Source organism: Schistocerca cancellata, chromosome 3 (genome assembly GCF_023864275.1).
Source record: "Schistocerca cancellata isolate TAMUIC-IGC-003103 chromosome 3, iqSchCanc2.1, whole genome shotgun sequence".
NCBI classification, from domain to species: Eukaryota; Metazoa; Arthropoda; class Insecta; order Orthoptera; family Acrididae; genus Schistocerca; species Schistocerca cancellata.
In genome coordinates, this window is record NC_064628.1 from 265398728 (window position 1) to 265425553 (window position 26826).

Sequence of the window (26826 nt, forward strand, 5' to 3'; positions counted from 1 at the left end):
GAGCTGATTAAAGAAACTTTTGATGATGGAGTCATTTCTTCTTTGAATCATTCATTAATCCAACTTGGTAATGGTCTTGAACCAGAGAACAATACTCAAGGATGGTTGAATTGCTTAGTGGGTGAATTACACTTTCTTAGGATTCTTCCGATAAATCTCAATCTTGCTTTGCCCTCCACAAGTGCTTGTTACACTGTGAATTAATTCAAATTTACACACTCAGATACTTGACAGTTCTGACTGATTCCAGTGATCATGTAGTTAAAAAGACATGGATCTTTTAATCTAGTTATCTCAATTAGATTTGATTATACTCAAGATCAACTGTCACTCTTTGTACCAGGTACTGAACATTTCCAAGTCATCCTAACAGTGTCACCTCCTCAAATACAATCACTGCTGTTGTACTGCTTGACTACATAATGCAGGCAATGTAGCTATGCAGCTCAGCAGTGATGAAGGACTGTATACGGTGGAGTGTGCAAAAGAAGAAAGGAGATGGGGAGTGGAAGTTTGTGAGGGTAGCTAACAACTGGGAGGGGGAGGTGACAGTTGCAGGGACAGGAATGTGTGAGGGAGAGGTAGCAGGTGCACACGATAAGTATGTAGCACTGGTACTGGTGAGCTCATGTAGCACACAATGGTGTGAAAGAGTGGGCTGAACAAAGGAAACAGAACAGGTGAAGGGCAGACTGCAGAAAGAGGGTGTGCATCCAGGGTGAGTGAAATTTGCATGTAGTGACAAACAGCCAGAAGTGGCCACCTGGTGGGACACTTTCATTGGCCACACCAATTTACTGGCTTGTTTATCTTTCCTTTCTCAATAATCAGCCAATAGCTCACTGCCCAAGTCAATGGACATAGGTGTTGTGAAATGAATGGATACTTCTGGTTCTACTATCTTATCGTATCTTAGATTCTTTAGACAAGAAACTGAAGCACGTGAGCAAAATTTTATTTAAGGGCAAACCACTGGACAAGTTATTTCTAAAATACAGTAGTATTTCAAAAATCAATCTCTATGAAGCTTTTTTACAATTACCTCTGTACAAAGAATCACAGAAAGTCCTCTTGATAAACATATTGCATAAGTTGTAAAGGTTCAAATATTTAGTTTTCAGGGTGGTCAGTGCCCCTGCCATGTAAGTAACTACTGCAGGATGTCCTAGGATGCATAACTTACCTTCAACGAAATTGTTTTGACGAGATCCACAATAGCAAAAAACTTAGCAAACTTGTGGTGTCTCTTTCACACCATCCAGTCTGCGGGCCTCAAATGCAACCTTAAGAAATCAATTTTTTTTCATCCGTTGGTGGAATATCAAGAGCATGTTATCTCTTGCAATGGTATTGAACCCACACAGAAGCTAGGCGAAGCCATCATCGCACAAGGGATATCAAGGAGTTCCATTCTTTCTTGGGGATGATCACATATTATGGCAAACTCATCTTGGACGTGGCATCAACTGTGCACCTACTAAACAATCTGGGGAAGAAGGGCATCCCTTCTGCCTGGTCAGACGTATGTGAGCAGGGTTTCAAGTCTTTGAAGGTGGCCTTCATCTCAGCCCCCCATTTCTTGACATGTTTCAACCAGTAAACAGCTGGTGTTGACAACAGAAGCCTCTGACCAATGCCTGTGGGTCATCTTGGTTCATAGAGACATGGACAGCTCTTCTACCCTATTATTCAGTCCTCTTAACATTTTGATGAAATAAGCTAACCTTCCGTTTCTGCACACTCTTAAGTATTTTGTGGGGCTCTTCTGTCTGATCACTTTCATGTCAAAAACACTCAATGTTGCGCCAAAGAAGTATTTGCAAAATGAAAAGGAGGTCCTTACTATTATCTTAGTGCTGCAAAAAATTCCATATTATTCTATATGGGATGAAGTTTCACCAAACTACAGATCATAATCCGTTACTCTCCCTCTTCAGTCCGGCAGCGAAGCTACATGAGAGGACTCCGACTGCCTCAAGCATAGAGCACTTTTTCTCAGCAGGTTCTGTTACGAAATTCACTTCTGCAGTACTGCATAACACACCAATGCAGACCACCTTTTCTGTCTTTCGATGAGACCTGACCTGGATTCGATCAAGACAAGACTTCGTCTTTCCATTTGAATGAAGAAGCTCAACATGTGGTGGACACTTTCCCTATCACAGCAATCCATGTATCTGCAGTGATGGCAAAAGACACCAACTTACAACAAGTGTGATTGTACATCCAACGTGGTTGGCCTGACTGCATTACCAATCAGGACTCCATTATTTTCACCTTCACCACTGTCTCATCCTAGTGGACGGTGTTCCCCTTCCTTGTCGCATCCTCTGCTCCCTCCACCTCCTGCTCCTGGGCCATTCCTGCCTTCAGGTGCACCACCCAGTGTGCCACCTATGACTGTTCTCACCCTCCTCTGTTTGTTGGCAACCTGGAATGCACCGGAAGTCAGTACACAACTGGGCTGTGGTACCAGCACTACCCCAACCACTACTCTTCCCTTTTGTGCCGGGACCCGATGTGTACATGGCATTGACTATGCTCCCTGCAGCGGAGACATAGAGATGCTGACTGCACTGTCAGGTGGACCCTTTCTGTCTCTACACTCCTCTTTGAGATGACCAGGAGATGGTGAAGCCAGAGAGACCACCTGACACCTCCGATGATGTTGGCCTGGTTCGGGACACTGCTGAGATGCCTGGCCAGACATGGGTTGCTGCGTCGAGATGCAGCTCGGTGTTCCCCCATGGATGAAGGGGTATGGTAATCCAATGGACTACCACTTAGGCATCAGACACTGGCTCTGATGTCTCCAATGTCGGCCAGTAGGTCAAGACATGGTGGCTGAGCGACAGCACATGACAAATACGTAGTCGCATTCAACGCCAACAGCCACACACATGCATATAGGAAATTACCACCCAACACTCACCCTCATTCTGTTCTGGCTCCATGTGCAACTTCCCACATTATTGAACTGTTTGTACCTGTATTACTACATGGCATCCTGATATTTGCATTTGTTGTTAAACCTGATACTTGTCATTAGAAAATATGCTTGCTCTAGAGATGACAGTGTGTTTCTATGTTGTGTGTTACAACATGGTCTTACTGTCTTAATTCACCTGTATTAGAAAGTTAATTACTGAGATCACATTGTAGGATCTGAATAACTTTGCCACATCATTTTTTCCTAGGAGAATCCTTTAGAAAATCTACACCGAAGTCACCACAGACTACTAACTGCCTGGTGAGAGACAACATAATAAGGAATCCAGATTCCTTATAAACAGTTCAAAATTTCCCAGTGGGGATCTATATACAGTTACAATTAAAAGTGAACTATTTTGCAGTATTAATTGACAAGCAAACACTTCCATGTGCTGATCACTACAAAATGTTTCTGAACTTGCGCTCTACCTTAATATATGCAATAATTTCTCCTTTTCCCATATTACTTCTGCAAGAGTACCTGCTAGAGTATAATCAGTTACACATAACTTATCCAACTCGTTATGTGGTGCTCACAGAGATCAGAGATCTCTAAATTTTCCAGTCAGACAAGAAACTCTTCTGCCCTATTACTCAGTCCTCTTAACATTTTGATGAAATAAGCTAAACTTCCGTTTCTGTACATTCTTAAGTATTTTGTGGGGCTCTTCTGTTGACTTTTTTTCAAAAGAAGATACCCGAACCTTGATTCTGACTTAAGAAAGGTACCCCTATGACACCAGTAACCACACGAATCTTGCTCTGCGTGATGGTGCTCTCCCCCCTTCCTTTGTGTTTACATCAAAAGAGGAATACAGTAAAAATGTTCTCTGCAGTAATTTGTCATGCACCATTTATCCAGATCAGACCTGTTCAGAAGGCTGCTTCACACGTGTTCATGCCACAATAAAATGAGAAGGCCACAAGAACTTAAGATTTTCTGTTTGATGAGTGAGTCGCCCATTCCGCAGCCAGCAGAGTGCAAACCAGCCATATTACAAAGGCATAATTATGGAATTAATGTACAATGTTTTCCAATCTTTCTCTGAAGTGTCCCCCATTTTAATATTTTAGGCCAACTTCTAATGCTTGTCAATTCCCAGAATACTATGATTCTTATTCAGCATTTATATCTTTAGATATTATTGAGTTACCCGTGGCAATCAATATGTCATCATCTCTCCAGTCTGTATTCCGTTCAGAATTTAAAACTTCATAGCTGTTTATAGCAGTTGATTTCACTTTTTTGCTGCAGAAATTATGTGTACATTACAACTATTAATATGTGAGGGTTATTCTGGAACTTTAATCTGAACATTTCTGCAGTTACCTAATACTGGATTTACACTTTCTTTTTTTGAGCTGTGAGGAAGTGTAATTCCTACTATAACAAATACAGATGACATGGTCTTCAATCTTGGGTATTAGTCATGCCTAATGACCAGAAAGACTCTTTTTACCTGAAAGATCGATCTAATTTCTTCGTGAGTGTAGTACAGGCATGACCAGTTCCAGGAGATACCATAATTTTTCATAAAACGATGTGCTTCAGGAAACCTGCACCTAAGATCATTACAGAATAGATGGTCTGTTGTAGAAGCCTTCCAGATGGTTCCAAGCAAGAGTACTGCACTTAGTTTTGGGAGTTCTGCTTTTACCTTCATGAGAGAGGATAGCTATTGTCTCTACTTCAGCCAGTGGCCAAAAGGATCTGAGGACAGCCTCAAGACGCTGGTGATGGTCATTACTGGGTCCAACATGAATCACGACTTGCAGCATGCTTCACACAGTGTATCGATAGTAGTGCCTCCAGAAGATAAGTACTGGTCAGGCCACCTGTCTCTCTGCGTGTTCCACAAATTTCTCAATAAGATCAATTTTTGGGAATACAAGGGTCATGAAAATATAGGTGGAGGTGAATTGATGAGGAGAAAGAGGAGGAGGAGTAACACAACCTAAAAACTCTTGTTTCACCTGACTCAAGTAATAACACCTCATGATGATCACTTGCCAGGGTAATAGTGAAGACCTCAATGATAATGATGACAGAGATGAAGATCATTGGTACAGGAAAACTGGCAAAAAAGGCAGTACAGCTTTTAGGGATGATGTAAAACAAATGGAGCATCTGTGCTCTGGGTCAGGTGCGCCTACCAACAGCGTCTGTTCCCCATGTTAGGGGTGACTGGCATTACCTCAATAACATGCCTGGAAGCACGGTGTCTTACAATGAAGCACCAAAGAAACTGGTATAGGCATGTGTATTGAGATATGCAAACTGGCAGAATATGGCACTGCAGTCAGCAATGCCTATATAAGACAACAAGTGTATGGTACAGTTGTTAGATCAGTTACTGCTGTTACAATGGCAGGTTATCAAGATTTAAGTGAGTTTGAACATGGCCTTATAGTCGGCGCACGAGTGATGGGACACAGCATCTCCGAAGTAGTGATGAAGTGGGGATTTTCCCATATGACCATTTCATAAGTGTACCATGAATATCAGGAATCCAGTAAAACATCAAATCTCAGACATCACTGGGGCCAGAAAAAAATCCTGCAAGAATGGGACCAACAATGACTGAAGAGAATCGCTCAATGTGACAGAAGCGCAACTCTTCCATAAATTACTGCAGATTTCAATGCTGGGCCATCAACAAGTGTCAGCATTCAATGAAATATCATCGATATGGGCTTCTGAGGCTGAAGGTCCACTCATGTACCCTTGATGGCGGCATGACACACAGCTTTACACCTCGATTGGGCCTATCAACACCAACATTGGATTGTTGATGCTTGGAAACATGTTGCCTGGTCGGACGAGTCTCATTTCAAATTGTATCGAGCAGATGGATGTGTACGGATATGGAGACAATCTCATGAATCCATGGATCCTGCATGTCAGCAGGAGATTGTTCAGCTGGTGGATGCTGTGTAATGGTGCAGGGCGTGTGGAGTTGGAGTGATATGGGCCCTCTGATATGTTTACATACGACTCTGGCAAGTGCCATGTACATGAACATCCTGTCTGATCACCTGCATCCATTCATGTCCATTGTGCAGTCCGGTGGACTTGGGCAATTCCAGCAGGACAATGCAACATCCCACACATCCAGAATTACTACAGAGTGGCTCCAGGAACACACTTCTGAATTTAAACACTTCCACTGGCCACAAAATCCCCAGACATGAACATTATTGAGCATATCTGGGATGCATTGCAACATGCTGTTCAGAAGGGATCTCTAACCCCATGTACTCTTATGGATTTATAGACAGCTATGCAGGAGTCCTAGCGTCAATTCCCTCCAGCACTACTTCAGACATTAGTCTAGTCCATTCCATGTCGTGTTTGTGGCACTTCTGTGTGCTTGTGGGGGCCCTACACAATATTAGGCAGGTGTACCAGTTTCTTTGGCTCTTCAGTCTAAAAGCCAATCGCCTCCCATAAATTCAGACAATGACTTCAAATTTTCCATGAAATTGCCACAGGTGAATAGAGTAAATTGCTCAGAACCTCACACTGATGATTCATAAGTCTAGGATTCTGGGGAAGCAAATTCGAGAAGAAAGAGTAAAGAAATAAGAGAAGCCACAAACAACATAAGAACTATGAGACAAGCTGACAACTTTGAGAGACTAGAGCAAGAATTTCATGACATTAAATGGGATATCATTGGTATCTGTAAGACACATATACAAGTGGAAAAGGCTGAGACCCTTCCATCAGGTAATGTCATCTTAAGCACTAAATCTTCCATAAATGTAGTTGATATTCTAGTCAACAGCAATATCATAGAATTCATACACAATATGGTTTACATTTCTCCTAGAATGATATATGTATTGTGCTTAGACTAAACAGTAGGTTTTCCATGTAGATCATTCTGATCTATGCTCCAATCAGCAATTCTGATGAAGAATGAGGCTCAACAATTACACAAAGTTATCACTAACTTAAAAGATTCTGTGGAGACACAACTGAGTATCATCACAAGAGATTTCAAGGCAAAACTAGGACAAAAGAAAGATAGAGGCTCAGGGAACTTTGGGTTAGACTACAGAAATGAAAGTGGTGAATGAATGCTAGAATATCTTAGAGATGAAATTCTCTATTGCCTGAATACCTTCTTTAAGAAGCCCATCTGACATAAATGGACATGGAAGATCCCTGACGGTCAATTAAAAAGTGAAATACATTTCACTCACACCAACAAGAAAAAGAACTGCAAAGATGTGTGTCTACTCAATAGCTATGACACCTGAAGCGATCACAGACCAGTTCGAGTGACTTTCACGTTGATCCTCAAAACTGAATGGTGAAAAATAATAAGGACACACACTTACAAGAGCAAATGACTTAGGGAAACAGAAAGCATCACTTCAGCAAGCTTTATCTGAAACATTTGGTCCAAAACAAGATCTAAAGTCCTAAGAAGTAAATGAACTCACTAAGAAAATTACAAAAAGCATCCAGATTGCAGCCATCTAGATCCCACTGCAGAAATCTAACAAAAGTAGCTGACTTTGAGTTAGAACCATCCAGATCATCAAAGAAAGGAAGAAAATGGACAGGGATACAGTAGAATATACAACTCTGAATAAGACTATCCAGACTGAAATAAGAAAAGATCTGAGGAAATTTAACAATAACCTTATCATTGTAAATAGCCAGAACATAAAAATTTTAAAGACCAGTGTGTCTACAGAATGATCAGAAAGATGTAAAAAAGAACAAGAAAGGAGAGTTACAGACAGACATAACATTATTGAAATTGTTAGAGATTTCTCCTAAGAGCTGTACATTGTGACCACTATCCAGGGAAGAACAATTAGCCAGGAACAATATAGAGGAAGAAGCACTGGAAGTAATCATTGCTTAAGTTGAGAATGCACTTAAACAGCTGAAAAACAAAAAATCCTCTGGGGAAATTACGATGGCTAATGAAATGCTGAAACTAGGTGGAGCCAACATGCTAGAAGCTGTGAGGATACTAGTCAATAAACACACCAACTGTGTAAGAATACCATAAAAATAGAAAAAAGCTGAAGTGGTACTGCTCTTCAAAAAGGGTGATAAGGCAAACTTGGAGAACTACCATTCGGTTAGTTTGTTATCACGTCTTTACAAACTCCTGGCTGAAACTGTAACAAATCACCTCACATGAGAACTGGATTTATATCAATCTGTCGAGTAAGTGGGATTTCGGACAGGTTTTTCAATAATAGATCACATCCAGAGAAAACAACCAAGTATAACATTAGGATTCCTCTGGCCTTTAAAGATTACTGAAGAGCTTTTGACTCCCTGCAGACTTGAGCAATCATGAAAGCTCTTGAAAATGCCATGGTAAATTCAAGATATATCATCAATAAGATCCTAATTGGCAAAGGAGATAATCAAGGTGAAACCATCTCCCTGAAAATGTTCATCCTTGCATTTGAAAATGTATTCAAATCACTAGACTGGAATAACAGAGTAAAAAAATCAATTCTTATATCTGAACATGAAGATTACGAACAACTAAAGAGTGTGAAGAACTAAATCTTGCCTCTGTAAAGATTATCTTGGACACAAAAATCAGTAAACCAAAAATACTGCGACCAGACAACCAGACACTTACATTCAGAAACTAGTCTATAGAAGATGAAGTCTGGATGAATACATCTACCTTGGTCATAAAATTAAACTAGGGAAAAACAATTGACATGGAGAAATTCCGTTAGGACTGAGCTGGGCAGCATTCCAAAAGGTAAGATTTTTATCTTGATCAACAAGGATGTCTCAAATAATGTGAATACTATGTGCATGTTACCAGTTATAACTTGCAGCCTGGAAACAATGACTCTGATTAAGGCCAAGGAAGATGCTCACAACAAGCCATAGAGTGACATATGCTAAGAAAGTCACTTTCAGGGATTGGATTGTATCAGAGGACATTAGAAGAAAAACAAAGGTGAAAGATGTCTTACAGAGAACTGCAAGCCTGAAGTGGCAAAGGGTTGGACATGTAGCTCAACAAGACCACAGCAGGCGTACCCCTTAAACTGTTTTCTGGAGACCACAGAAACACTGAAGACCACAAAAGAGATGGCTTGATAATGTGAAGCTGTTAGTTGGAACACGATGGTACCAAGTGGCTCAAAATCAACAACAATGGAAATATAAGGAAGAGGCCTAAACTCAGCAGTGAACTGTGATAGGTTGAAGAAGAAGTTAATTGCAATCTGGATGATGATTAATAGAATTCAGTTAAGGTGGCAGCACATGAGAAAACAGGCAGATGGCCTTCATAGGATCTCCTCATAACACTGTCACTTGTATCTGGCTTCCATATTCATGTTCCTTAACTTATGAGACCCATGAAAGAACATGATTGGTGATGATTTTATGTGCACAACAGGGTGCCTTGGCAACAATGTGGCATGTTACCCAGTAATATGTATATGAGTTGTAATGTATTGTGGCTGCATGCTGCTGGTGGCATATAACTTGTGTGGTGTCTTTCTGCCAGACGTACCGTATTTGCTCGAATCTAAGCTGCACCTGAAAAACGAGACTCGAAATCAAGGAAAAAAATTTTCCCGAACCTAAGCCGCACCTGAAGTTTGAGACTCGAAATTCAAGCAGAGGGAAAAGTTTTAGGCCACACCTCCAAATCGAAACACAGTTGGTTTATTGTAATATAAGAGACAATTTAGGTCGAATAAATGACGATACAGCTACAGTAGTTTGGTTCAAGTCGTAAACTTAGCAGTTAAGCTTTACCAGGTAGCCATTGCAATGCGTCAGGCGCTCCGTCCATATTTATTCGGGTACCTTCCTTTTTCACGTGCTTCGTCTGGTTTGAATTGATTGCTTATTTTTCTTTGATCTGATAAGTGCCGTTCTCTTTGTTATAGGTGTTTACGTCACTCTAAGCTGAAAATGCATTACTGTACTGTGTCATGCATTGTTTGTCACATTCTGATAATGAGTGTTTACGGCCTGTCACCGCTCGCGGCATGACTTGCTTTTGTGCGCGCTGCCTCCGCTTACAATTTAAAGAGAGAGAGAGAGAGAAAAATCGTCTCAATGGCAAGAGACTGCTATTTGTTGTTACTTACACTACTGCTTTCTTTGATAATGATCAACAAGAACCAAATAATAGGCTGCGTATGATAGATGTTCTGAACGAGAGTTTAACGAAAATTTTTCTCCGTTTGAAAATCTTTAGTACATTATATTCTGCACAGAAAGTAGTCATCTTAGATTTAAAAATCTAGTCAATTGCCGTGCTTCAATTCTGACTGTATCACTATTAGGCATAAGAATAATACGAATATAAACATGACATGATACGTATATTTTTCCGCGTTTGCTGTTGTCTGTTGTCTCACTCTAGTTTCGTAGTTTATTAGGCAGACAGGATTTAAATGAGATAGCAGCAAACACCAAAGAATTCATGGCAAAATGTTTATATTCGTATTATTCTTATGGTGAAGATAATAATGTGTGTGATTCACAATTCATGAAAGTTCCTATTAGCAACCATCTTTTCTCACAGGTAGGAAAAAATTCAGAACGTAGAGTTGGCCATATTGACAAAGATCCAAAACAATCTCGCCAGTCGGATTTTCGTAGTACATTGAAATGCTGATACATTTGAAGATGAACAATACGGAATTTGTATTTACTTCGTTGGATAATGTATGAAAATGAAGTGGTTGAAATTCGGGGCGGAGAAAAAAGCTCGTCTTCCACCTTTTCTTTTTTAAATTTTTTTTACTGACGCAGAGGTTTTGGCGCCAGTATTTATCTTTGTGCCTGCAAAGCATGCCTGTGTAGCGCTACATATAGTCGACCGCAGAAGTTAGGTGTGGCTGCACCTACCAACATTTTTCAGAACTTCCGCTTACTTTGCACTCGATTCTAAGCCGCAGGTGGTTTTTTGGATTACAAAAACCGGAAAAAAAGTGCGGCTTAGATTCGAGTAAATATGGTATATTGAATGCCATTATGGGGTGTGATGCCTATACATCACAATATAGGTAGTGTGACAGTCCCAGTATCCTCTCGGAGATGTGCCCTCTGTAGGTCAGCAGTGGTGTGTGACATCAGTATTACTGTTCAAGTTTTTTCAGCCTAGATCATCCCGTGCATGTTCAATCAGATTTATGATAGGGACATGACTGATTGGCCACTAGATGTGTGATGTTCTCATGTTCAGATACGTTTTCAGCAAGCCAGGTGTTCTCAATCATTATCATGTGAAACTCAGTTCCGTACACACTGAGAAACAGATGCATTTATCACTGGTGGATGTCATCACCACAGATAGCATCCATTTCATTACTCCTAGGAAATATATGCTGTCATGTAGATTCACCTACCATGACGACAGACCAGACAAAAACCAAGGTGTTGTCACTGATATCTTTGAACAACATTGGCAGGGTCACAACATATCTCAGGAGCAGGCCAGAAGAACAGATTGTGAGAATCACTCTCTGGGCTAAACTATAACTCATACATGAATAGAACACTAATTCACTGTTCCCAGATTCACATCAGGTGGGCAACACAGAACATTGCGTGAGGGTAATTTATTTGGAAAGTCATTAATCACAAGGAGTGACTTCTCTAAGTTGATTCTACACAGCCTGAACAGAGAAATGTGACCCAGAGGCTGTTACAAGTCTTTGGTCAGAGCAGGTGCTGTGTTAATTGGACATCTTTGTGTTCTTCAGGCAAGATGATGATCCCAGTATTGACTTTTAATATAAGGTTGATTTTCCACACACTGTTGTATTTCTCTTTCCCACTTGGAATCTTCTCCACAGATGTGAAATGATACTACAAACAACACTGAACTCCCAAGTCATCTTGTACAGACTGTGACAGATATTAAATCGCTCAATGGTGTGGATATGCTCTTTGTCATTCAAATGTGTCCTCTGTGCCATACTGCTTCCTTTGACTCCAATACTGTGTGTCAAATGCAGTCAGAAATGCTGTACACAAAAACTATATTCACATGGACTGCTTCAGACACAGTATATGATCTCATACTGGTGTGCCCTGCACAGGATAGAGTAACTTGGAGAGCTGCATCAAATCAGTCTTTGGACTGAAGCCCACAACAACTGGTGTGCCAAGTATGTCAGGTGTTTCACCGAGTTTTTCTGCCACATTTTAGACCTGTAACTAATGAATAACAATGCATAGTTTAACATTAGTTGTGATAAACAGGATATAATATTGTTTTTAAATGTAGAAATTACAGATTAATTTACAGTGAGTCCAAAAAGTATTCATCTAGTTGTAATTTTTTTTAAAAACTAAGTATACGTCACATGAAAGGAAGGGCACATAAAATGTGAACATCCAGTCATACGCAATGGACAAGGAAATATATACATCCATAGCAATAATAAATTTGCCGAAATGGAGAATTTATTCAAGGGCTACTTCAAAAAGTATTCGTCCACTCTCTCTCACTCTCACTCTCTCTCTCTCTCTCTCTCTCTCTCTCTCTCTCTCTCTCTCTCTCTCTCTCTCTCTCTCTCTTTTAACCTACAATCTGAAAATATGATTTCAATTACAAAAATTAGTATTTAGTGGGGTTTTCATTTGCAGCTATTACTGCTTATAGTCGTCTGGGCATCGACTTGACCAAGTCTGCCGTGAGAGAGGCTGGAATTTTGTCCCATTAGTCTTGAAGTGCTTCTGTTAGGTCTTTCTTGTTATAAATGTGTCTTCTCCTGATGCTATCTTCAAGTACTTTCCAAAGGTCTTCAATTTGATTCATGTCTGGGCTCTGAGGAGGGATGTTAAGTTGTTTTGGGGTATTGTACAGGAGCCACAGCCTTTTATTTAGAGCCGTATGCTTTGGGTTGTTATCTTGTTGAAAAATGTAATTTCCTTGCAGACCTAATTTTTCGGCACTAGAATTCACATTGTGTTCTAAAATGTTGATATACATATGGTGATCCATTGTACCTTCTATGAAATGTAATTTTCCAACACCTGCAGCATTCATACAGCCCCACACCATCAGGTAGCCACCATTGTGTTTAACCATTGGCACAAGATTGCAGGGCAACATCTCCGCATTCTTCTTATGCCACACCAATCACCTGCCATCTGACCCGAATACGTTATATTTACTCTCATCAAAAAATATTACTTTATTCCATAAGTCTTCCTTTATGAATCTATGTTCCATTACAAAATGATGATGTTTCTTTCAATTCTGCTAACTGACCCAAAATTTCTTGCTAGTTACCTGGCTGTGATACCCATATGTTTTGAAGGTTTTTCTGATTGTGTTGGCACATACCTTCTTTCCCCTAGACTCTAACTCCCCAGCCAACTTAGGAGCACTGATTTTAGGTTTCTTCTTCATTTTGCTCATGATAAATCTCACGTCTGCAGCAGTCAAAGTGTGAGGGCGTCTGGCATGTGGTTGGTTCCTTAATGATTTTGTTGTGCAGAATCAATCAATTATCAACTGAACCATCGATCTAGGTCTACCGAGTACTTTAGCAATCTCATAAGATTTGCACTCATTATGTAAGCACAGAATAAGTTTCCTTTCGATCAGCGTTGTCTCACTACCCTTACGGACCATGGCGCTAATTGCACTGTATCGGCACCATTCAGAATCACAACAGGCAACAGGGTGGGGCTGCACACTATTGACTCTAGTGTGTGCTGTGGGTCAGCATTATAGTTTAATCACTGTACGCAGGATTTTGGCATAGTCAGATGGTGGATGAATACTTTATGAACTAGCTCTTGTATTACATTTTCTATTTTGTTAACCTCGCTGTCTATGGATGTATTTCTTTCCTTGATTTTCAACAAAAATCACTTACCAAGGTACTTCTTATGTGACTGGCTCTTTAGATTTTGTATACATTTCTCTTCGTGTTTCACAAACTTTGTTTTCTAAAAGATATGCAGCTAGAAAAATACAAGGGACTAACCTTGTTGCGTTCCTGTCGCAGTCTTTCACTAGCATCAACACGGGGTTCAGCTACTTCCTCTGCATCCACTTTTGCAGCTATTATCTCACGATCATGCTGTTCTGCACTGCGCTCTGCCTCACGCTGCTGGCTAATGGTACGAGTGCGTTCCTCAATACGTGCTTCACGTTTTGCAGCTTCTGCCAACTGCAGGATTAGTATCAATTTACAGTTATGTAGTAGCAGATTATTCACAAATAGAGTTATGTTCTAGTCTATGTGCAAGCAAAATTTCTACAAAAATTTCACATTAAAATTAAATTGTAAAACAAAAGTTATTACATGAATACTATTGCGCCTCCTCCCGGACAAAATGAAAAACTGGATAACATCAAAAGCTATCAAAGTGGAAGATACAGCAGTGGAAAGTATTCAGAACTGAATGAGTTTAGTAGCTGATAGTTGATATTCTTCTGAAAAATAAAGAGAGATTGAACATTACAGTTCTCTCTCTCTCTCTCTCTCTCTCTCTCTCTCTCTCTCTCTCTCTGTGTGTGTGTTTGTGTGAACATACTGAAAAATAAGCAGATTTATGACATGCCTATCAGCTACTCAACATACAAACTACAGAGTATTTTGGCTATCATTATTTATTATATTGTTTGAATCTCATCCAGGATTTTCTGTTATCATCTTAGTATACATAGTTATTCATATGCAAATCTCAATCTAGAGGAATGCAATGCCTATGAAAGAAGACAAAATAAGGATCTCTGTTCAAGCTCTTGGGAAATGGAATCCAAATGAGAGGCACAATAATTAACATGTTTATCTTGCTATATTTTAGAGATTTCTATAAAGCAAAGTATTTCATACTGGCAATGCTGTCTACATATGACCACTGAGCTGTGAATATTATGTGGATATACAATGCCATCCCAAAAAATGGAGGCAAGCTGGGGCATTGTACGAAATGCTCTTCATTTCACTACACGTGTTGTCAAGAGCATTGTCACAATAAGCTCATTTCACAATGTGAGTCTGTATGTTATAAAGTAAAACAGGAAATAGAGACAGGGTAGGGAGGCTACAGGGTTTGATAGGTATATCACTAAAATTAATTGTATGAAGCAAGGATAATGTAAGAGACCTCTTCAGGGAACACCACCTTGTCATAACACAGAGTGTGCAGGTAAAGAGGTTTGCACATTTGCACAAAGCTTAAGGTTATGTCGGTGGTAGCGTAGACCCTGGCAGGGTCTCCCAAGCCGCAATGGCCTCAGTGGATGAACCTGACAAAGTGTGTCCCACAACACCCCATCTCTTCCAACATTCTTTTCCCCAGCTCAAAGTTTAACAGGATCCATATAGAGAGGTTTGTGGCATATAGAAATGAAAATGGAAATGAGCATTTGGCGTCACTGGCCGCGAGGCTCCTTACGGGGCAGGTCCAGCCGCCTTGGTGCAGGTCTTATTACATTCGACGCCACATTGGGCGACCTGTGCACCAGGTGGGGATGAAATGATGATGAAGACAACACAACACCCAGTCCCAGAACGGAGAAAATCCCCGCCTCAGCCAGGTATTGAACCCAGACCCCCTTAAGACGGCAGTCACGCTGACCATTCTGCTATCGGGGTGGATGGCACATGGAAAGATGTGTCATGAATGGAATCTCAGGGATAGTGGGTGATCTTCTGAATAATTAACCTTACACCAGCATGGGGTTCTTCTGGTGTTAACCCAACATATCCCCAATGCTCATGGGACCAATATGGAAAACACAGAAAAAATTAAAAACTGAGGGACTTATTAATACCTCAAATACCCAAACATTAGGTATGTCAGGTATTATCAAGTCCCTCAGTTTTTAAATTATGGACACACCTACAACCAAACATTGGGTGTAGGCTTTTCCACAACTGAATTGGGGGACAAATCAGTGGAAGATGTGAAAAATGTTGCTGAGAAGCTGGGCCAGATCAAGATCAGAGCATTGCCAGGGGAGAAGAATGTTTCAGAGCGAAGGGGTAAAAAGACCCCTGTCACTTGGAAGAACTGGAGAGAAAGAGAAAAGACTTCATTACTCCCATTTCCCAGGATAAATGAATAAAAAACAAGCTGTGGCAGAAACAGGGAAAGAGACCTATGATACTGCAGCCTCGATTTTTAGAATAGCAGTAGTCCAATACGGATATACAATTGTTCTCACCACCTCACAGCATGAGGAGCTACTTCAGATGGCTCTCTCTGAAAAGTTTGGGGAAGATGCAAATGAAGGCCTCAAATTCAGGAAGTTCTACCTTGACCAAATGTGACTTTGTCTGCAAGGGGGTGAGAACAGAAGACTGGCTAAAGGAGATGGTGCCCATGATATCTCAGTGGGAGGAAGTGAAGCTGCTGGTCAAGACAGCAGAGGAACTCTCTAAGAACTGTAAAGATATAAATCTATTGTACCTAGATTACTTAAGGATGATACTACGAAGAACGTGTTCGAGAAAGTATGGATGCAGAACCAGAAAGTGAATAATTAATCAGAAGGTTACGTCTGACAGCCAAACCCTTATGGTGGAATTCTGTGAGAAATCCCCAAAGTCAATGTGTGAGCAGTGCCAGAACTGAATTTAGATTTCTAGCAGGTTACTGTCAGGGTGATTAAGGGCTTCAGAAGTCACAATTGCAGCAAGTTGGCGGCTGGAAGTGTTGCAGATAAACTTAAGGGGCCACTGCTGCCTTGAGTCGCCTTCTGGAAAGACTGAAGGTGAATGTGGCCCTGACCCAGGAATCCTGCTTACATAAACAGAGTGTATAAGGCCTTGGAGGAAATGGGAGTGAACTTGATTTATGATAGATAAGGGGAAAAAAAACTTGTATTTTTGTTGTTGTTGTTGTTGTTGTTATTGTGGTCTTCAGTCCTGAGATTGGTTTGATGCAGCTCTCCATGCTACTCTATCCTGTGCAAGCTTCTTCATCTCCCAAGTACATACTGCAGCCTACATCCTTCTGAATCTGCTTAGTGTATTCATCTCTTGGTCTCCCTCTACAGTTTTTACCCTCCACGCTGCCCTCTAATACTAAATTGGTGATCCCTTGACGCCTCAGAACATGTCCTACCAACCGATCCCTTCTTCTAGTCAAGTTGTGCCACAAATTCCTCTTCTCCCCAATCCTATTCAGTACCTCCTCATTAGTTATGTGATTTACCCATCTAATCTTCAGCATTCTTCTGTAGCACCACATTTTGAAAGCTTCTATTCTCTTCTTGTCCAAACTAGTTATCGTCCATGTTTCACTTCCATACATGGCTACACTCCATACATATACTTTCAGAAACGACTTCCTGACACTTAAATCTATACTCGATGTTAACAAATTCCTCTTCTTCAGAAACGCTTTCCATGCCATTGCCAGTCTACATTTTATATCCTCTCTACTTCGACCATCATCAGTTATTTTGCTCCCAAAATAGCAAAACTCCTTTACTACTTTAAGTGTCTCATTTCCTAATCTAATTCCCTCAGCATCACCCGACTTAATTCGACTACATTCCACTATCCTTGTTTTGCTTTTGTTGATGTTCATCTTATATCCTCCTTTCAAGACACTGTCCATTCCGTTCAACTGCTCTTCCAAGTCCTTTGCTGTCTCTGACAGAATTACAATGTCACTGGCGAATCTCAAAGTTTTTATTTCTTCTCCATGGACTTTAATACCTACTCCGAATTTTTCTTTTGTTTCCTTTACTGCTTGCTCAATATACAGATTGAACAACATCGGGGAGAGGCTACAACCCTGTCTCACTCCCTTCCCAACCACTGCTTCCCTTTCATGTCCCTCGACTCTTATAACTGCCATCTGGTTTCCGTACAAATTGTAAATAGCATTTTGCTCCCTGTATTTTACCCCTGCCACCTTTAGAATTTGAAAGAGAGTATTCCAGTCAACATTGTCAAAAGCTTTCTCTAAGTCTACAAATGCTAGAAACGTAGGTTTGCCTTTTCTTAATCTAGCTTCTAAAATAAGTCGTACGGTCAGTATTGCCTCACGTGTTCCCATATTTCTATGGAATCCTAACTGATCTTCCCCAAGGTCTGCTTCTACCAGTTTTTCCATTCGTCTGTAAAGAATTTGCGATAGTATTTTGCAGCCGTGACCTATTAAACTGATAGTTTGGTAATTTTCACGTCTGTCAACACCTGCCTTCTTTGGGATTGGAATTACTATATTCTTCTTGAAGTCTGAGGGTATTTCGCCTGTCTCATACATTTTGCTCACCAGATGGTAGAGTTTTGTCAGGACTGGCTCTCCCAAGGCTATCAGTAGTTCTAATGGGCTGTTGTCTACTCCAGGTGCCTTGATTTGACTCAGGTCTTTCAGTGCTCTGTCAAACTCTTCACACAGTATCATATCTCTCATTTCATCTTCATCTACATCCTCTTCCATTTCCATAATATTGTCCTCAAGTACATCGCCCTTGTATAGACCCTCTATATACTCCTTCCACCTTTCTGCTTTCCCTTCTTTGCTTAGAACGTATTTTTGTCAGAAATGAAATTTTGTGGCGAATTTCTGTTCTAGGGACTTAGTGATGATCAGAATGAAACAGTGCAAGGGAGGAAGCACGAGGTAGTTTGTACTGGCCTCAGTTTACCCTCCTTGTGAGGACAGTACTTCTCCTTCCAAGGAAGTGGTGAGATTGGAAGACAGTTGGTTGCAGCTGAATGAACGACTGTTGGTTGGATGTGATGTCAAAACCACAAACTGGTGTGATGAAGCAGCAATACCAGCAGCCACGTGATTACCTACTTGAATACCTATAGGAGAGCAATCTAGAGGTTTTTAGCAGGGGTAAGAAACCTACTTTCAGGAACAGATGACGGGTCCATCTTAATAGGTAGCTACCTCAAACAATGGCATATAGGGATGGAGCCACCCTTATCTGAGCAGATGCATATTAAGTTTGGAGTTGAAATGGGTGTTAGAAAGTCTACGAAAACAGATTGGGGCTCTTACAGAAGAGACATAAACTGATGATTATCTGAAGTTAAAATTCTGCATAACACTGCAAGAGTTGATAAGTATGAGAATTATCGCACAACAGCTTAACAGCTGATGCATCTAAGTTGTCAATAAGAATAAAATACAGAAAAATTGAAAATAAAATTGAGGATGCGTTAGATGATGATCAGTTTGGCTTTAGAAAGGTAAAGGCACCAGAGATGCAATTCTGATGTTGCAGTTGATAATGGAAGCAAGACTACAGAGAAATCAACACACATTCATAGAATTTGTCGAACAGGAAAATGCATTCGACAATGTAAAATGTTGCAAGATGTTCAAAATTCTGAGGAAAATATGGGTAAGCTATAGAGAAAAACGGATAATATACAACATGTACAAGAGCCAAGAGGGAATAATAAGAGTGGACGACCAAGAAGGAAGTGCTCAGATTAAAAAGGGTGTAAGACAAGAATGTAGTCTTACGCCCCTACTATTCAATCTGTACATCGAAGAAGCAATGATGGAAATAAAAACAGGTTCAGGAGTGGAATTAAAATTCAAGGTTAAAGGATATCAATGATACGATTCGCTGATGACATTGCTATCCTGAGTGCAAGTGAAGAAGATTTACATGATCTGCTGAATGGAATGAACAATCTAATGAGTACAGAATACGGACTAAGAGAAAAAAAAAAAAAAAAATGAAAATGAAAATAATGAGAAGCAGCAGAACTGAGAGCAGTGAGAAACTTAACATTGGGACTGATAGTCATGAAGTACATGAAGTTAAGGAATTCTACTACCTAGGCATCAAAATAACCAATGACGGATGGAACAAGGAGGACATCAAAAGCAGATTAGCACTTGCAAAAATGGCATTCCTGGCTAAGAGAAGTCTACTAGTATCAAACATAGGTTAATTTGAGGAAGAAATTTCTGAGAATGTATGTCTGGAGCACAGCATTGTACAGTGGTGGAACATGGACTGTGGGAAAAACAGAACAGAAGACAATTGAAAAATGACAGGTGTGATGCTACAGACGAATGTTGAAACTCAGGTGGAGTAATAAGGTAAGGAATGAGGAGGTTCTGCGCAGAATCAGACAGGAAAGGAATATGTGGAAAACACTGACAAGGAGAAGGGACAGGATGAGAGGACATCTGTTAAGACATCAGGGAATAACTTCAATGGTACTTGAGGGAGCTATAGAGGCCAAAAAATGTAGAGGAAGTTTGGAACACATCCAGCAAATAGTTGAGGACATAGGTTGCGATTCTGAGATGAGGAGGTTGGCACAGGAGAGGAAGTCGTGGTGGCGGGTCACATCAAACCAACCACAAGACTGATGACAAAAAAACACCAAGCTAATTGACAACGTCAGTATAGAAACGGGGATTAGCAATCATGATGTCATTATAGCAACTGTAAAGACGAAAGTTAACAAATCAGTCAAGAAGGCTAGGAAAGTGTTTCAGCTAGACAGAGCAGATAAGCAGTTATTAGTGTTTCACCTCATTTTTAAGACCTCAACCTTTGCTCTTCAGTGTCCGTACGCCTTTGTTTGGGCCCTAATTTCTTGTATCTTATCTTCATGGTCCTTACATTTACCATTATACTTAAAATTTAAAAAAAAATTAATAGATACATGAAAGAGAATCGCTATCTTACACCCCCCCCCCCCCCCCCCCCCCCCCCCAATGAACAAAAATAGGGACATTATATTTCCCACACCACCAGAAAAATGAAGGATTTGCAATTTCCATATCACACCTCTCTTATTGACAAGCAAAACATCTTATTAATTTAATTTAAAAACTATTTTGTCCACATCCACAGAATCTAGAGATGCAATTCTAGGTCATTTTACAGTACTTTTTGTATGGTGCAGACATATCTGCAGCTGTATGAATTCCCCTTTCCTCCTAATTTAGCCAAGATCTAATCTCCTCTACCTACATGTGCTGGATGAATCATTACAATAAGCATCTAGTGTGGGCTCTTCAAAGGGGTTGACATCATCCAGGCTATCGTCACTCTTTTGATGCAGCTGTATCATATTTAAGATTATCAATCCAAAAATGATACAATATTTTTATTCTCTTTTAGTCAACATATGTAACATTAAAAATCATATACAGTGTCTTTTAAAACAGCTTTTATTTCCTAACTTACATTTTTTTGCGTTTGTATATAGTACTCTTTGCCTTTAAATAGCTAATATTTAGGTCACCTTACCCTACATTTCAAAGCACAGCACAAAAATTATCAGGAACAGTATAATTCATTTATCTAATAGAACCAAACAGCTATGTAAATCTACATCTTTATACAGTAGATACTGCAGAAGCCACCGTAAGGTGCTCGATGGAGGGTACCATGTACTACTATTTGTCATTTCTCCTGCTCCACTCGCAAATAGAGTGAGGAAAAAATACGCATTTTATACAGTATTACTAATGTCCGGCTAGACACAATCAAGTTGTTTAAATATCTTTGTGCAACATTGCAAAGCGATATGAGGTGGAATGAGCATGTGAAAACTGTAGTAGGGAAGGCAATTGGTCAACTTCGGTTTATTGGGAGAATTTTAGGAAAGAGTGGTTCACCTGTAAAATGGTTCAAATGGCTCTGAGCACTATGGGACTTAACTTCTGAGGTCATCAGTCCCTTAGAACTTAGAACTACTTAAACCTAACTAACCTAAGGACATCACACATATCCACGCCCGAGGTAGGATTTGAACCTGTGACCATAGTGGTCCAGCTGACAAGTGAAACCTCTATTAACGCATATCATTGTTTTAAGAAGCTTAATGTAAATACAAACCATGCTTATGTTGTAACAAAGCATATCATTAATTTCTCCATTTACCGTATAGCACAGGATTTTTAAACTATATAATAAAAAGCATACTGTTCGAAAACTATGGGTGATACAAAAAAAATTAAGGGTAGATTTGAATTCAGCTCATAAAAGTCTATAAAGATCAGCTATCAAAGTAAAAAAAGTTTTTCAAAAAAATATTTTCATTGGCCTGTGTGATTTTTAATAACTGTTGGTGCATTTACTAACTGTTGGAAAGTAATAGGAATATATGTGGTAGGTATGGTTTTCCTATAATCAGATTGGGTGCCTTTTAAGATTTTAACTGTGTCTGTTTTAGGACACAATACCCTAATTGTACAGTTCCCTTATGAATCATTAATGTAATTGTAAATTACCCATTCTGACCTGTTCCATTCCTTTGCACTATATACTGAACACACAGAATATGTTTGTAGGTGTGTTAAACACTTGATAGTATTGGGGGATGTTGGGATGAAGAAATTTCATGAGAGGGAGGTAACTACAAATTTACTATGGGACTGGGCTAAGAGATATGCAAGCAAGCATATTACTGAAATACACTTGAACATGTTAATATCACTAGGAAAAAATACTGTGTGAATGAAGAACTGTGAGATGAATAAAGATAAGCAATGATTGCACAAAGGAGACACTGAGCACTGCTTAAGCACATACGCATTATGTTTAACACTGCAGCTTTCAGCTTTCAAACTTACAAGTCATTCATCAATGATCAGAATTTCTTTATGCTGAGAGGTCACATTTACCAATTTCATTTTTTATCTTCAATATTACATTATACAAGTGACCAGAGATGATATAACCCACTGTTATCAAATCACGAATCAGTTGTTATGTGGAAACAGTAGATTATGTTTAGTGTAGGTTCATGTGTTTTATCAAACAATGGAAAATCCAGGATGGGCTGTAACACACACGCGCGCGCGTAAACACAGCTCACACATACACGACCACAGTCTCTGGCAGCTAAAGCCAGTCTTCAGTCTGGTTTCAGCTGCCAGACTGTGGTCATGTGTGCATGAGCTGCATTTGCATGAGTGTGTGTTGTCTATTTTTGACAAAGGCCTTCTTTGCCAAAAGCTCACTTTCCAACATTCTTTTCTTTATACCATTTGTGACTCAGCATCTCTGCTTCATGTGTTTTATTCCACACTTGTTGAGCATGTATATGTAATCAAATGAAATGGTTGGTGGTTAAGTTCATTTATAGTTTAATAACACGAGCAGGAAATTACTGAGAAAGAAGACACACATGCACTGCAGGTTGGGATGGGCTCATGATGAAGGCAACAAGCATCAGTTGATTTTTTTCCAACAGTCATTAAAAATTATTGGTCATCTGTGTAGAAGTTTGTTGACTGGACTGGTACTATAATGGTTAAGAGTTACAGGTTGAAATTTGGAATTTATTTAGTTATGAAAACCACACTACAATTCCTCTACTGAAATGTCACATTGAGAAATATCTTTCACTATCTATATTTCTGAGACTCTGGGGATAGAGATGGTCAGGTGAATTTTACATTTCTTCCTGGCTTGAGAATTTGCTATAAATAAATAGTTTTGAGCAAAACCCAATTATGGTAAGAATGAATATATCACATGAAAAAGACAGAAGATATTGAAAAAGTTAAAAGATAAGCAGCATAATTTGTGATGGGACTGGTTGGTAATCAGTACACTGAAATCATCCAGTACCCAAAAAAAGAAACATGGGCAGCTTATGTAGCGCAACTCTTGAATTTTAAGAATGTGCGTTCACGGAAGTCTAAAACACACACACACACACACACACACACACACACACACACACACACACACACACACACACACACAAAAAAATCACGCAGAAGCATGGTCATTGCATTTGAGAAACTAAACCCCAAACAGAAGTCTATGGTAACTACTTTTTGCAAATGAATCCATGAATGCTATCAACAGGCGTGTACCAAGCAACACTGTCTGAGTTTCTGTTACACACAATATAGTGTACTGCTGAATGTGAGTACACATGCTATATAAACATATTGTCCTTATATAATACTTCTTAAAATGAAAATAATTAATGATAACTGTGATTATATGTTTTCTCTTGTTCTAATATTGAGGAGACTAACAAGATATTCCATTTAGAAAGCAAAATAGCTGTGCCATTCACAGATTTTTCTCCTACCTCCCTCTTATGCCTCTCTTCTTCCAGCTTCCGCCGCTCTTCCTCACGACGTTTGCGTTCCTCAGCTTGACGTTGCTGTTCTTCCCTCTGTTCACGTTCCCAAAATTGGTCGCGCTCATGAACATCAATTTCTTGGCGTGGGATAACACGTTTGTATGTGGTTCCCTGAAAGCCAAACACATAAATTTGTTTTAAGGCACAATTTATAAGATTCATTCATTGCCTTATATCATAAATTTTAGTATTCCTATTCAGTGATTAACATTTATCAGGAGGTAATTAAGGACACTTACAATAGCAAGATTAACCTCTCTTATAAAACTCAATTACTACTGCACACTGAAAGCGCTTCAGTACATCTATACGAGGTACATTCAAGTTCTAAGGCCTCTGATTTTTTTTCTCCGTACTGGAAAGAGATAGAAACATGTGCATTGTTTTAAAATGAGGCCGCGTTCATTGTCAATACGTCCCAGAGATGGCAGCACCGTACGGCAGATGGAATTTTACCGCCAGCGGCGAGAATGAGAACTGTTTTAAATACTTAAAATGGCGACGTTTTCCTTACTTGAGCAGCGTGCAATCATTCGTTTTCTGAATTTTCGTGGTGTGAAACCAATTGAAATGCATCGACAGTTGAAGGAGACATGTGGTGATGGAGTTACGGATGTGTCGAAAGTGCGTTCGTGGGTGCGACAGTTTAATGAAGGCAGAACATCGTGTGACAACAAACCGAAACGACCTCGGGCTCGCACAAGCCGGTCTGACGAAATGATCGAGAAAGTGGAGAGAATTGTTTTGGGGGATTGCCGAATGACTGTTGAACAGATCACCATTTCTGTGGGTTCTGTGCACACAATCCTGCATGACGACCTGAAAATGCGAAAAGTGTCATCCAGGTGGGTGCCACGAATGCTGACGGACGACCACATGGCTGCCCGTGTGGCATGTTGCCAAGCAATGTTGACGCGCAACGACAGCATGAATGGGACTTTCTTTTCGTCGGTTGTGACAATGGATGAGACGTGGATGCCATTTTTCAATCCAGAAACAAAGCGCCACTCAGCTCAATGGAAGTACACAGATTCATCGCCACCAAAAAAATTTCGGGTAACCGCCAGTGCTGAAAAAATGATGGTGTCCATGTTCTGGGACAGCGAGAGCGTAATCCTTACCCATTGCATTCCAAAGGGCACTACAGTAACAGGTGCATCCTACAAAAATGTTTTGATGAACAAATTCCTTCCTGCACTGCAACAAAAACGTCCAGTCGAGCTAACGTTACGCAACAGTTTCTTCGTGATAACAACTTTGAAGTGATTCCTCATGCTCCCTAACCACCTGACCTGGCTCCTAGTGACTTTTGGCTTTTTCCAACAATGAAAGACACTCTCCGTGGCCGCACATTCACCAGCCGTGCTGCTATTGCCTCATCGATTTTCCAGTGGTCAAAACAGACTGCTAAAGAAGCCTTCGCCGCTGCTGCCATGGAATCATGGCGTCAGCGTTGTGAAAAATTTGTACATCTGCAGGGCAATTACGTCAAGAAGTAACGCCAGTTTCATCGATTTCGGGTGAGTAGTTAATTAGAAAAAAAAATTCAGAGGCCTTAGAACTTGAATGCACCTCGTATAATGATAATATACTAAGAAGTAATTCCATGAAACTCACTGTTTTGCAGGAACTAAAGTACAAATAATTACACACAAATCTACTCACAACAGGTCCAGCATCATTTGTGTTGTCGGCTCTTTCCTTAAAGCTATATGCTGAGCCTGTGGATTTGGCTACTTTTTCAATTATGAGTTGGGGGTCCACTTCTTCCTCATTTCGTGCATTCATGGTAACGTGAGCACCCTTGAAAAAGGCAGCCACATCACGAACATGGTTGGCACATGTCCCCTTGCGTCCCAATGGTGCACCTTCACCTTGCTAAGGAAATTAATAAAAATACTAAGTATATGGCAAAATTAAGACAAGTCTGTTTTGCGTATTTACTGTTTTCTTTCATTCATTCACTGTAATGGGTACTACTATTACATCTACTTCTATCTGATTACTCTGCAATTCACACTTAAATGTTTTTCAGAGGATTCACAGAATCACTTTCAGTCTGTTCCACTCTTGAAAAGCACGTGGGAAAACTACATATCTACATACTTCCATGTGAGTTTTGAGTTCTCTTATTTTATTATGATGGTTATTTCTCCGTGTGTAGGTTGTAGTCAACAAAATATTTTGCATTCAGAGGAGAAAGTTGGTGATCAATATGTTGTAAAAAAATCCTGTTGCAGTGAAAAATGTTTTTATTTTAATGACTGCCACCCCAACTCACATATCATATCTGCGGTACTTCCTGTCCCCTATTTCATGATAATGAAATGGCACGAAACTCTGCCACAGCCCAAAGCTGTAACCTGGCCGCCATCACTGCCAGCAGCTGTGGATGGAGATATGGTTCTGCAGCAACACTTTGTTTTGGGACACTTTTGAAATAACCTCAATCCGAGTAACACCATCCGCACCTAGAAAGCTGAAGATGTTTCAGTGCTACACAGAAACATGGATTCTTTTGAATAGGTCAGCGCCAGACAGTGGTATTTAAACTGCTGGAGCCAGCCCATCATCAGCTGGCTCACTTAATGACGCACAGCCTGTGTCAGCTGACATCATACTAATGATGCAGCTGCCACTGATGCCTCCAGAACACGAACTATCAACCAGTGACTGACTGCCTGGGCTCCTCACAATCTCTGCAACCCCTCCCCCAAGTGATCCCATTCACAATGTCGAGGAGGTTCTACCGGTAGTTGTCAGAAACACTGGATGTAGCCTGCCAGA

General features: G+C 40.2%; 1 protein-coding gene across 1 annotated transcript in view; it reads right to left on the reverse strand.

Annotated features, from left to right (window-relative positions):
- LOC126174917 (drebrin-like protein) overlaps window positions 1-26826 on the reverse strand; it is a 201927-nt gene that overhangs the window by 88235 nt on the left and 86866 nt on the right. Inside the window, exons 4-6 of the mRNA XM_049921354.1 lie at window positions 25705-25917; window positions 23986-24150; window positions 13963-14148 (exon numbers count right to left, since the gene is read on the reverse strand). Coding sequence (XP_049777311.1) covers window positions 13963-14148; window positions 23986-24150; window positions 25705-25917 — 564 coding nt within the window. The remainder of the gene's footprint in view (window positions 1-13962; window positions 14149-23985; window positions 24151-25704; window positions 25918-26826) is intronic.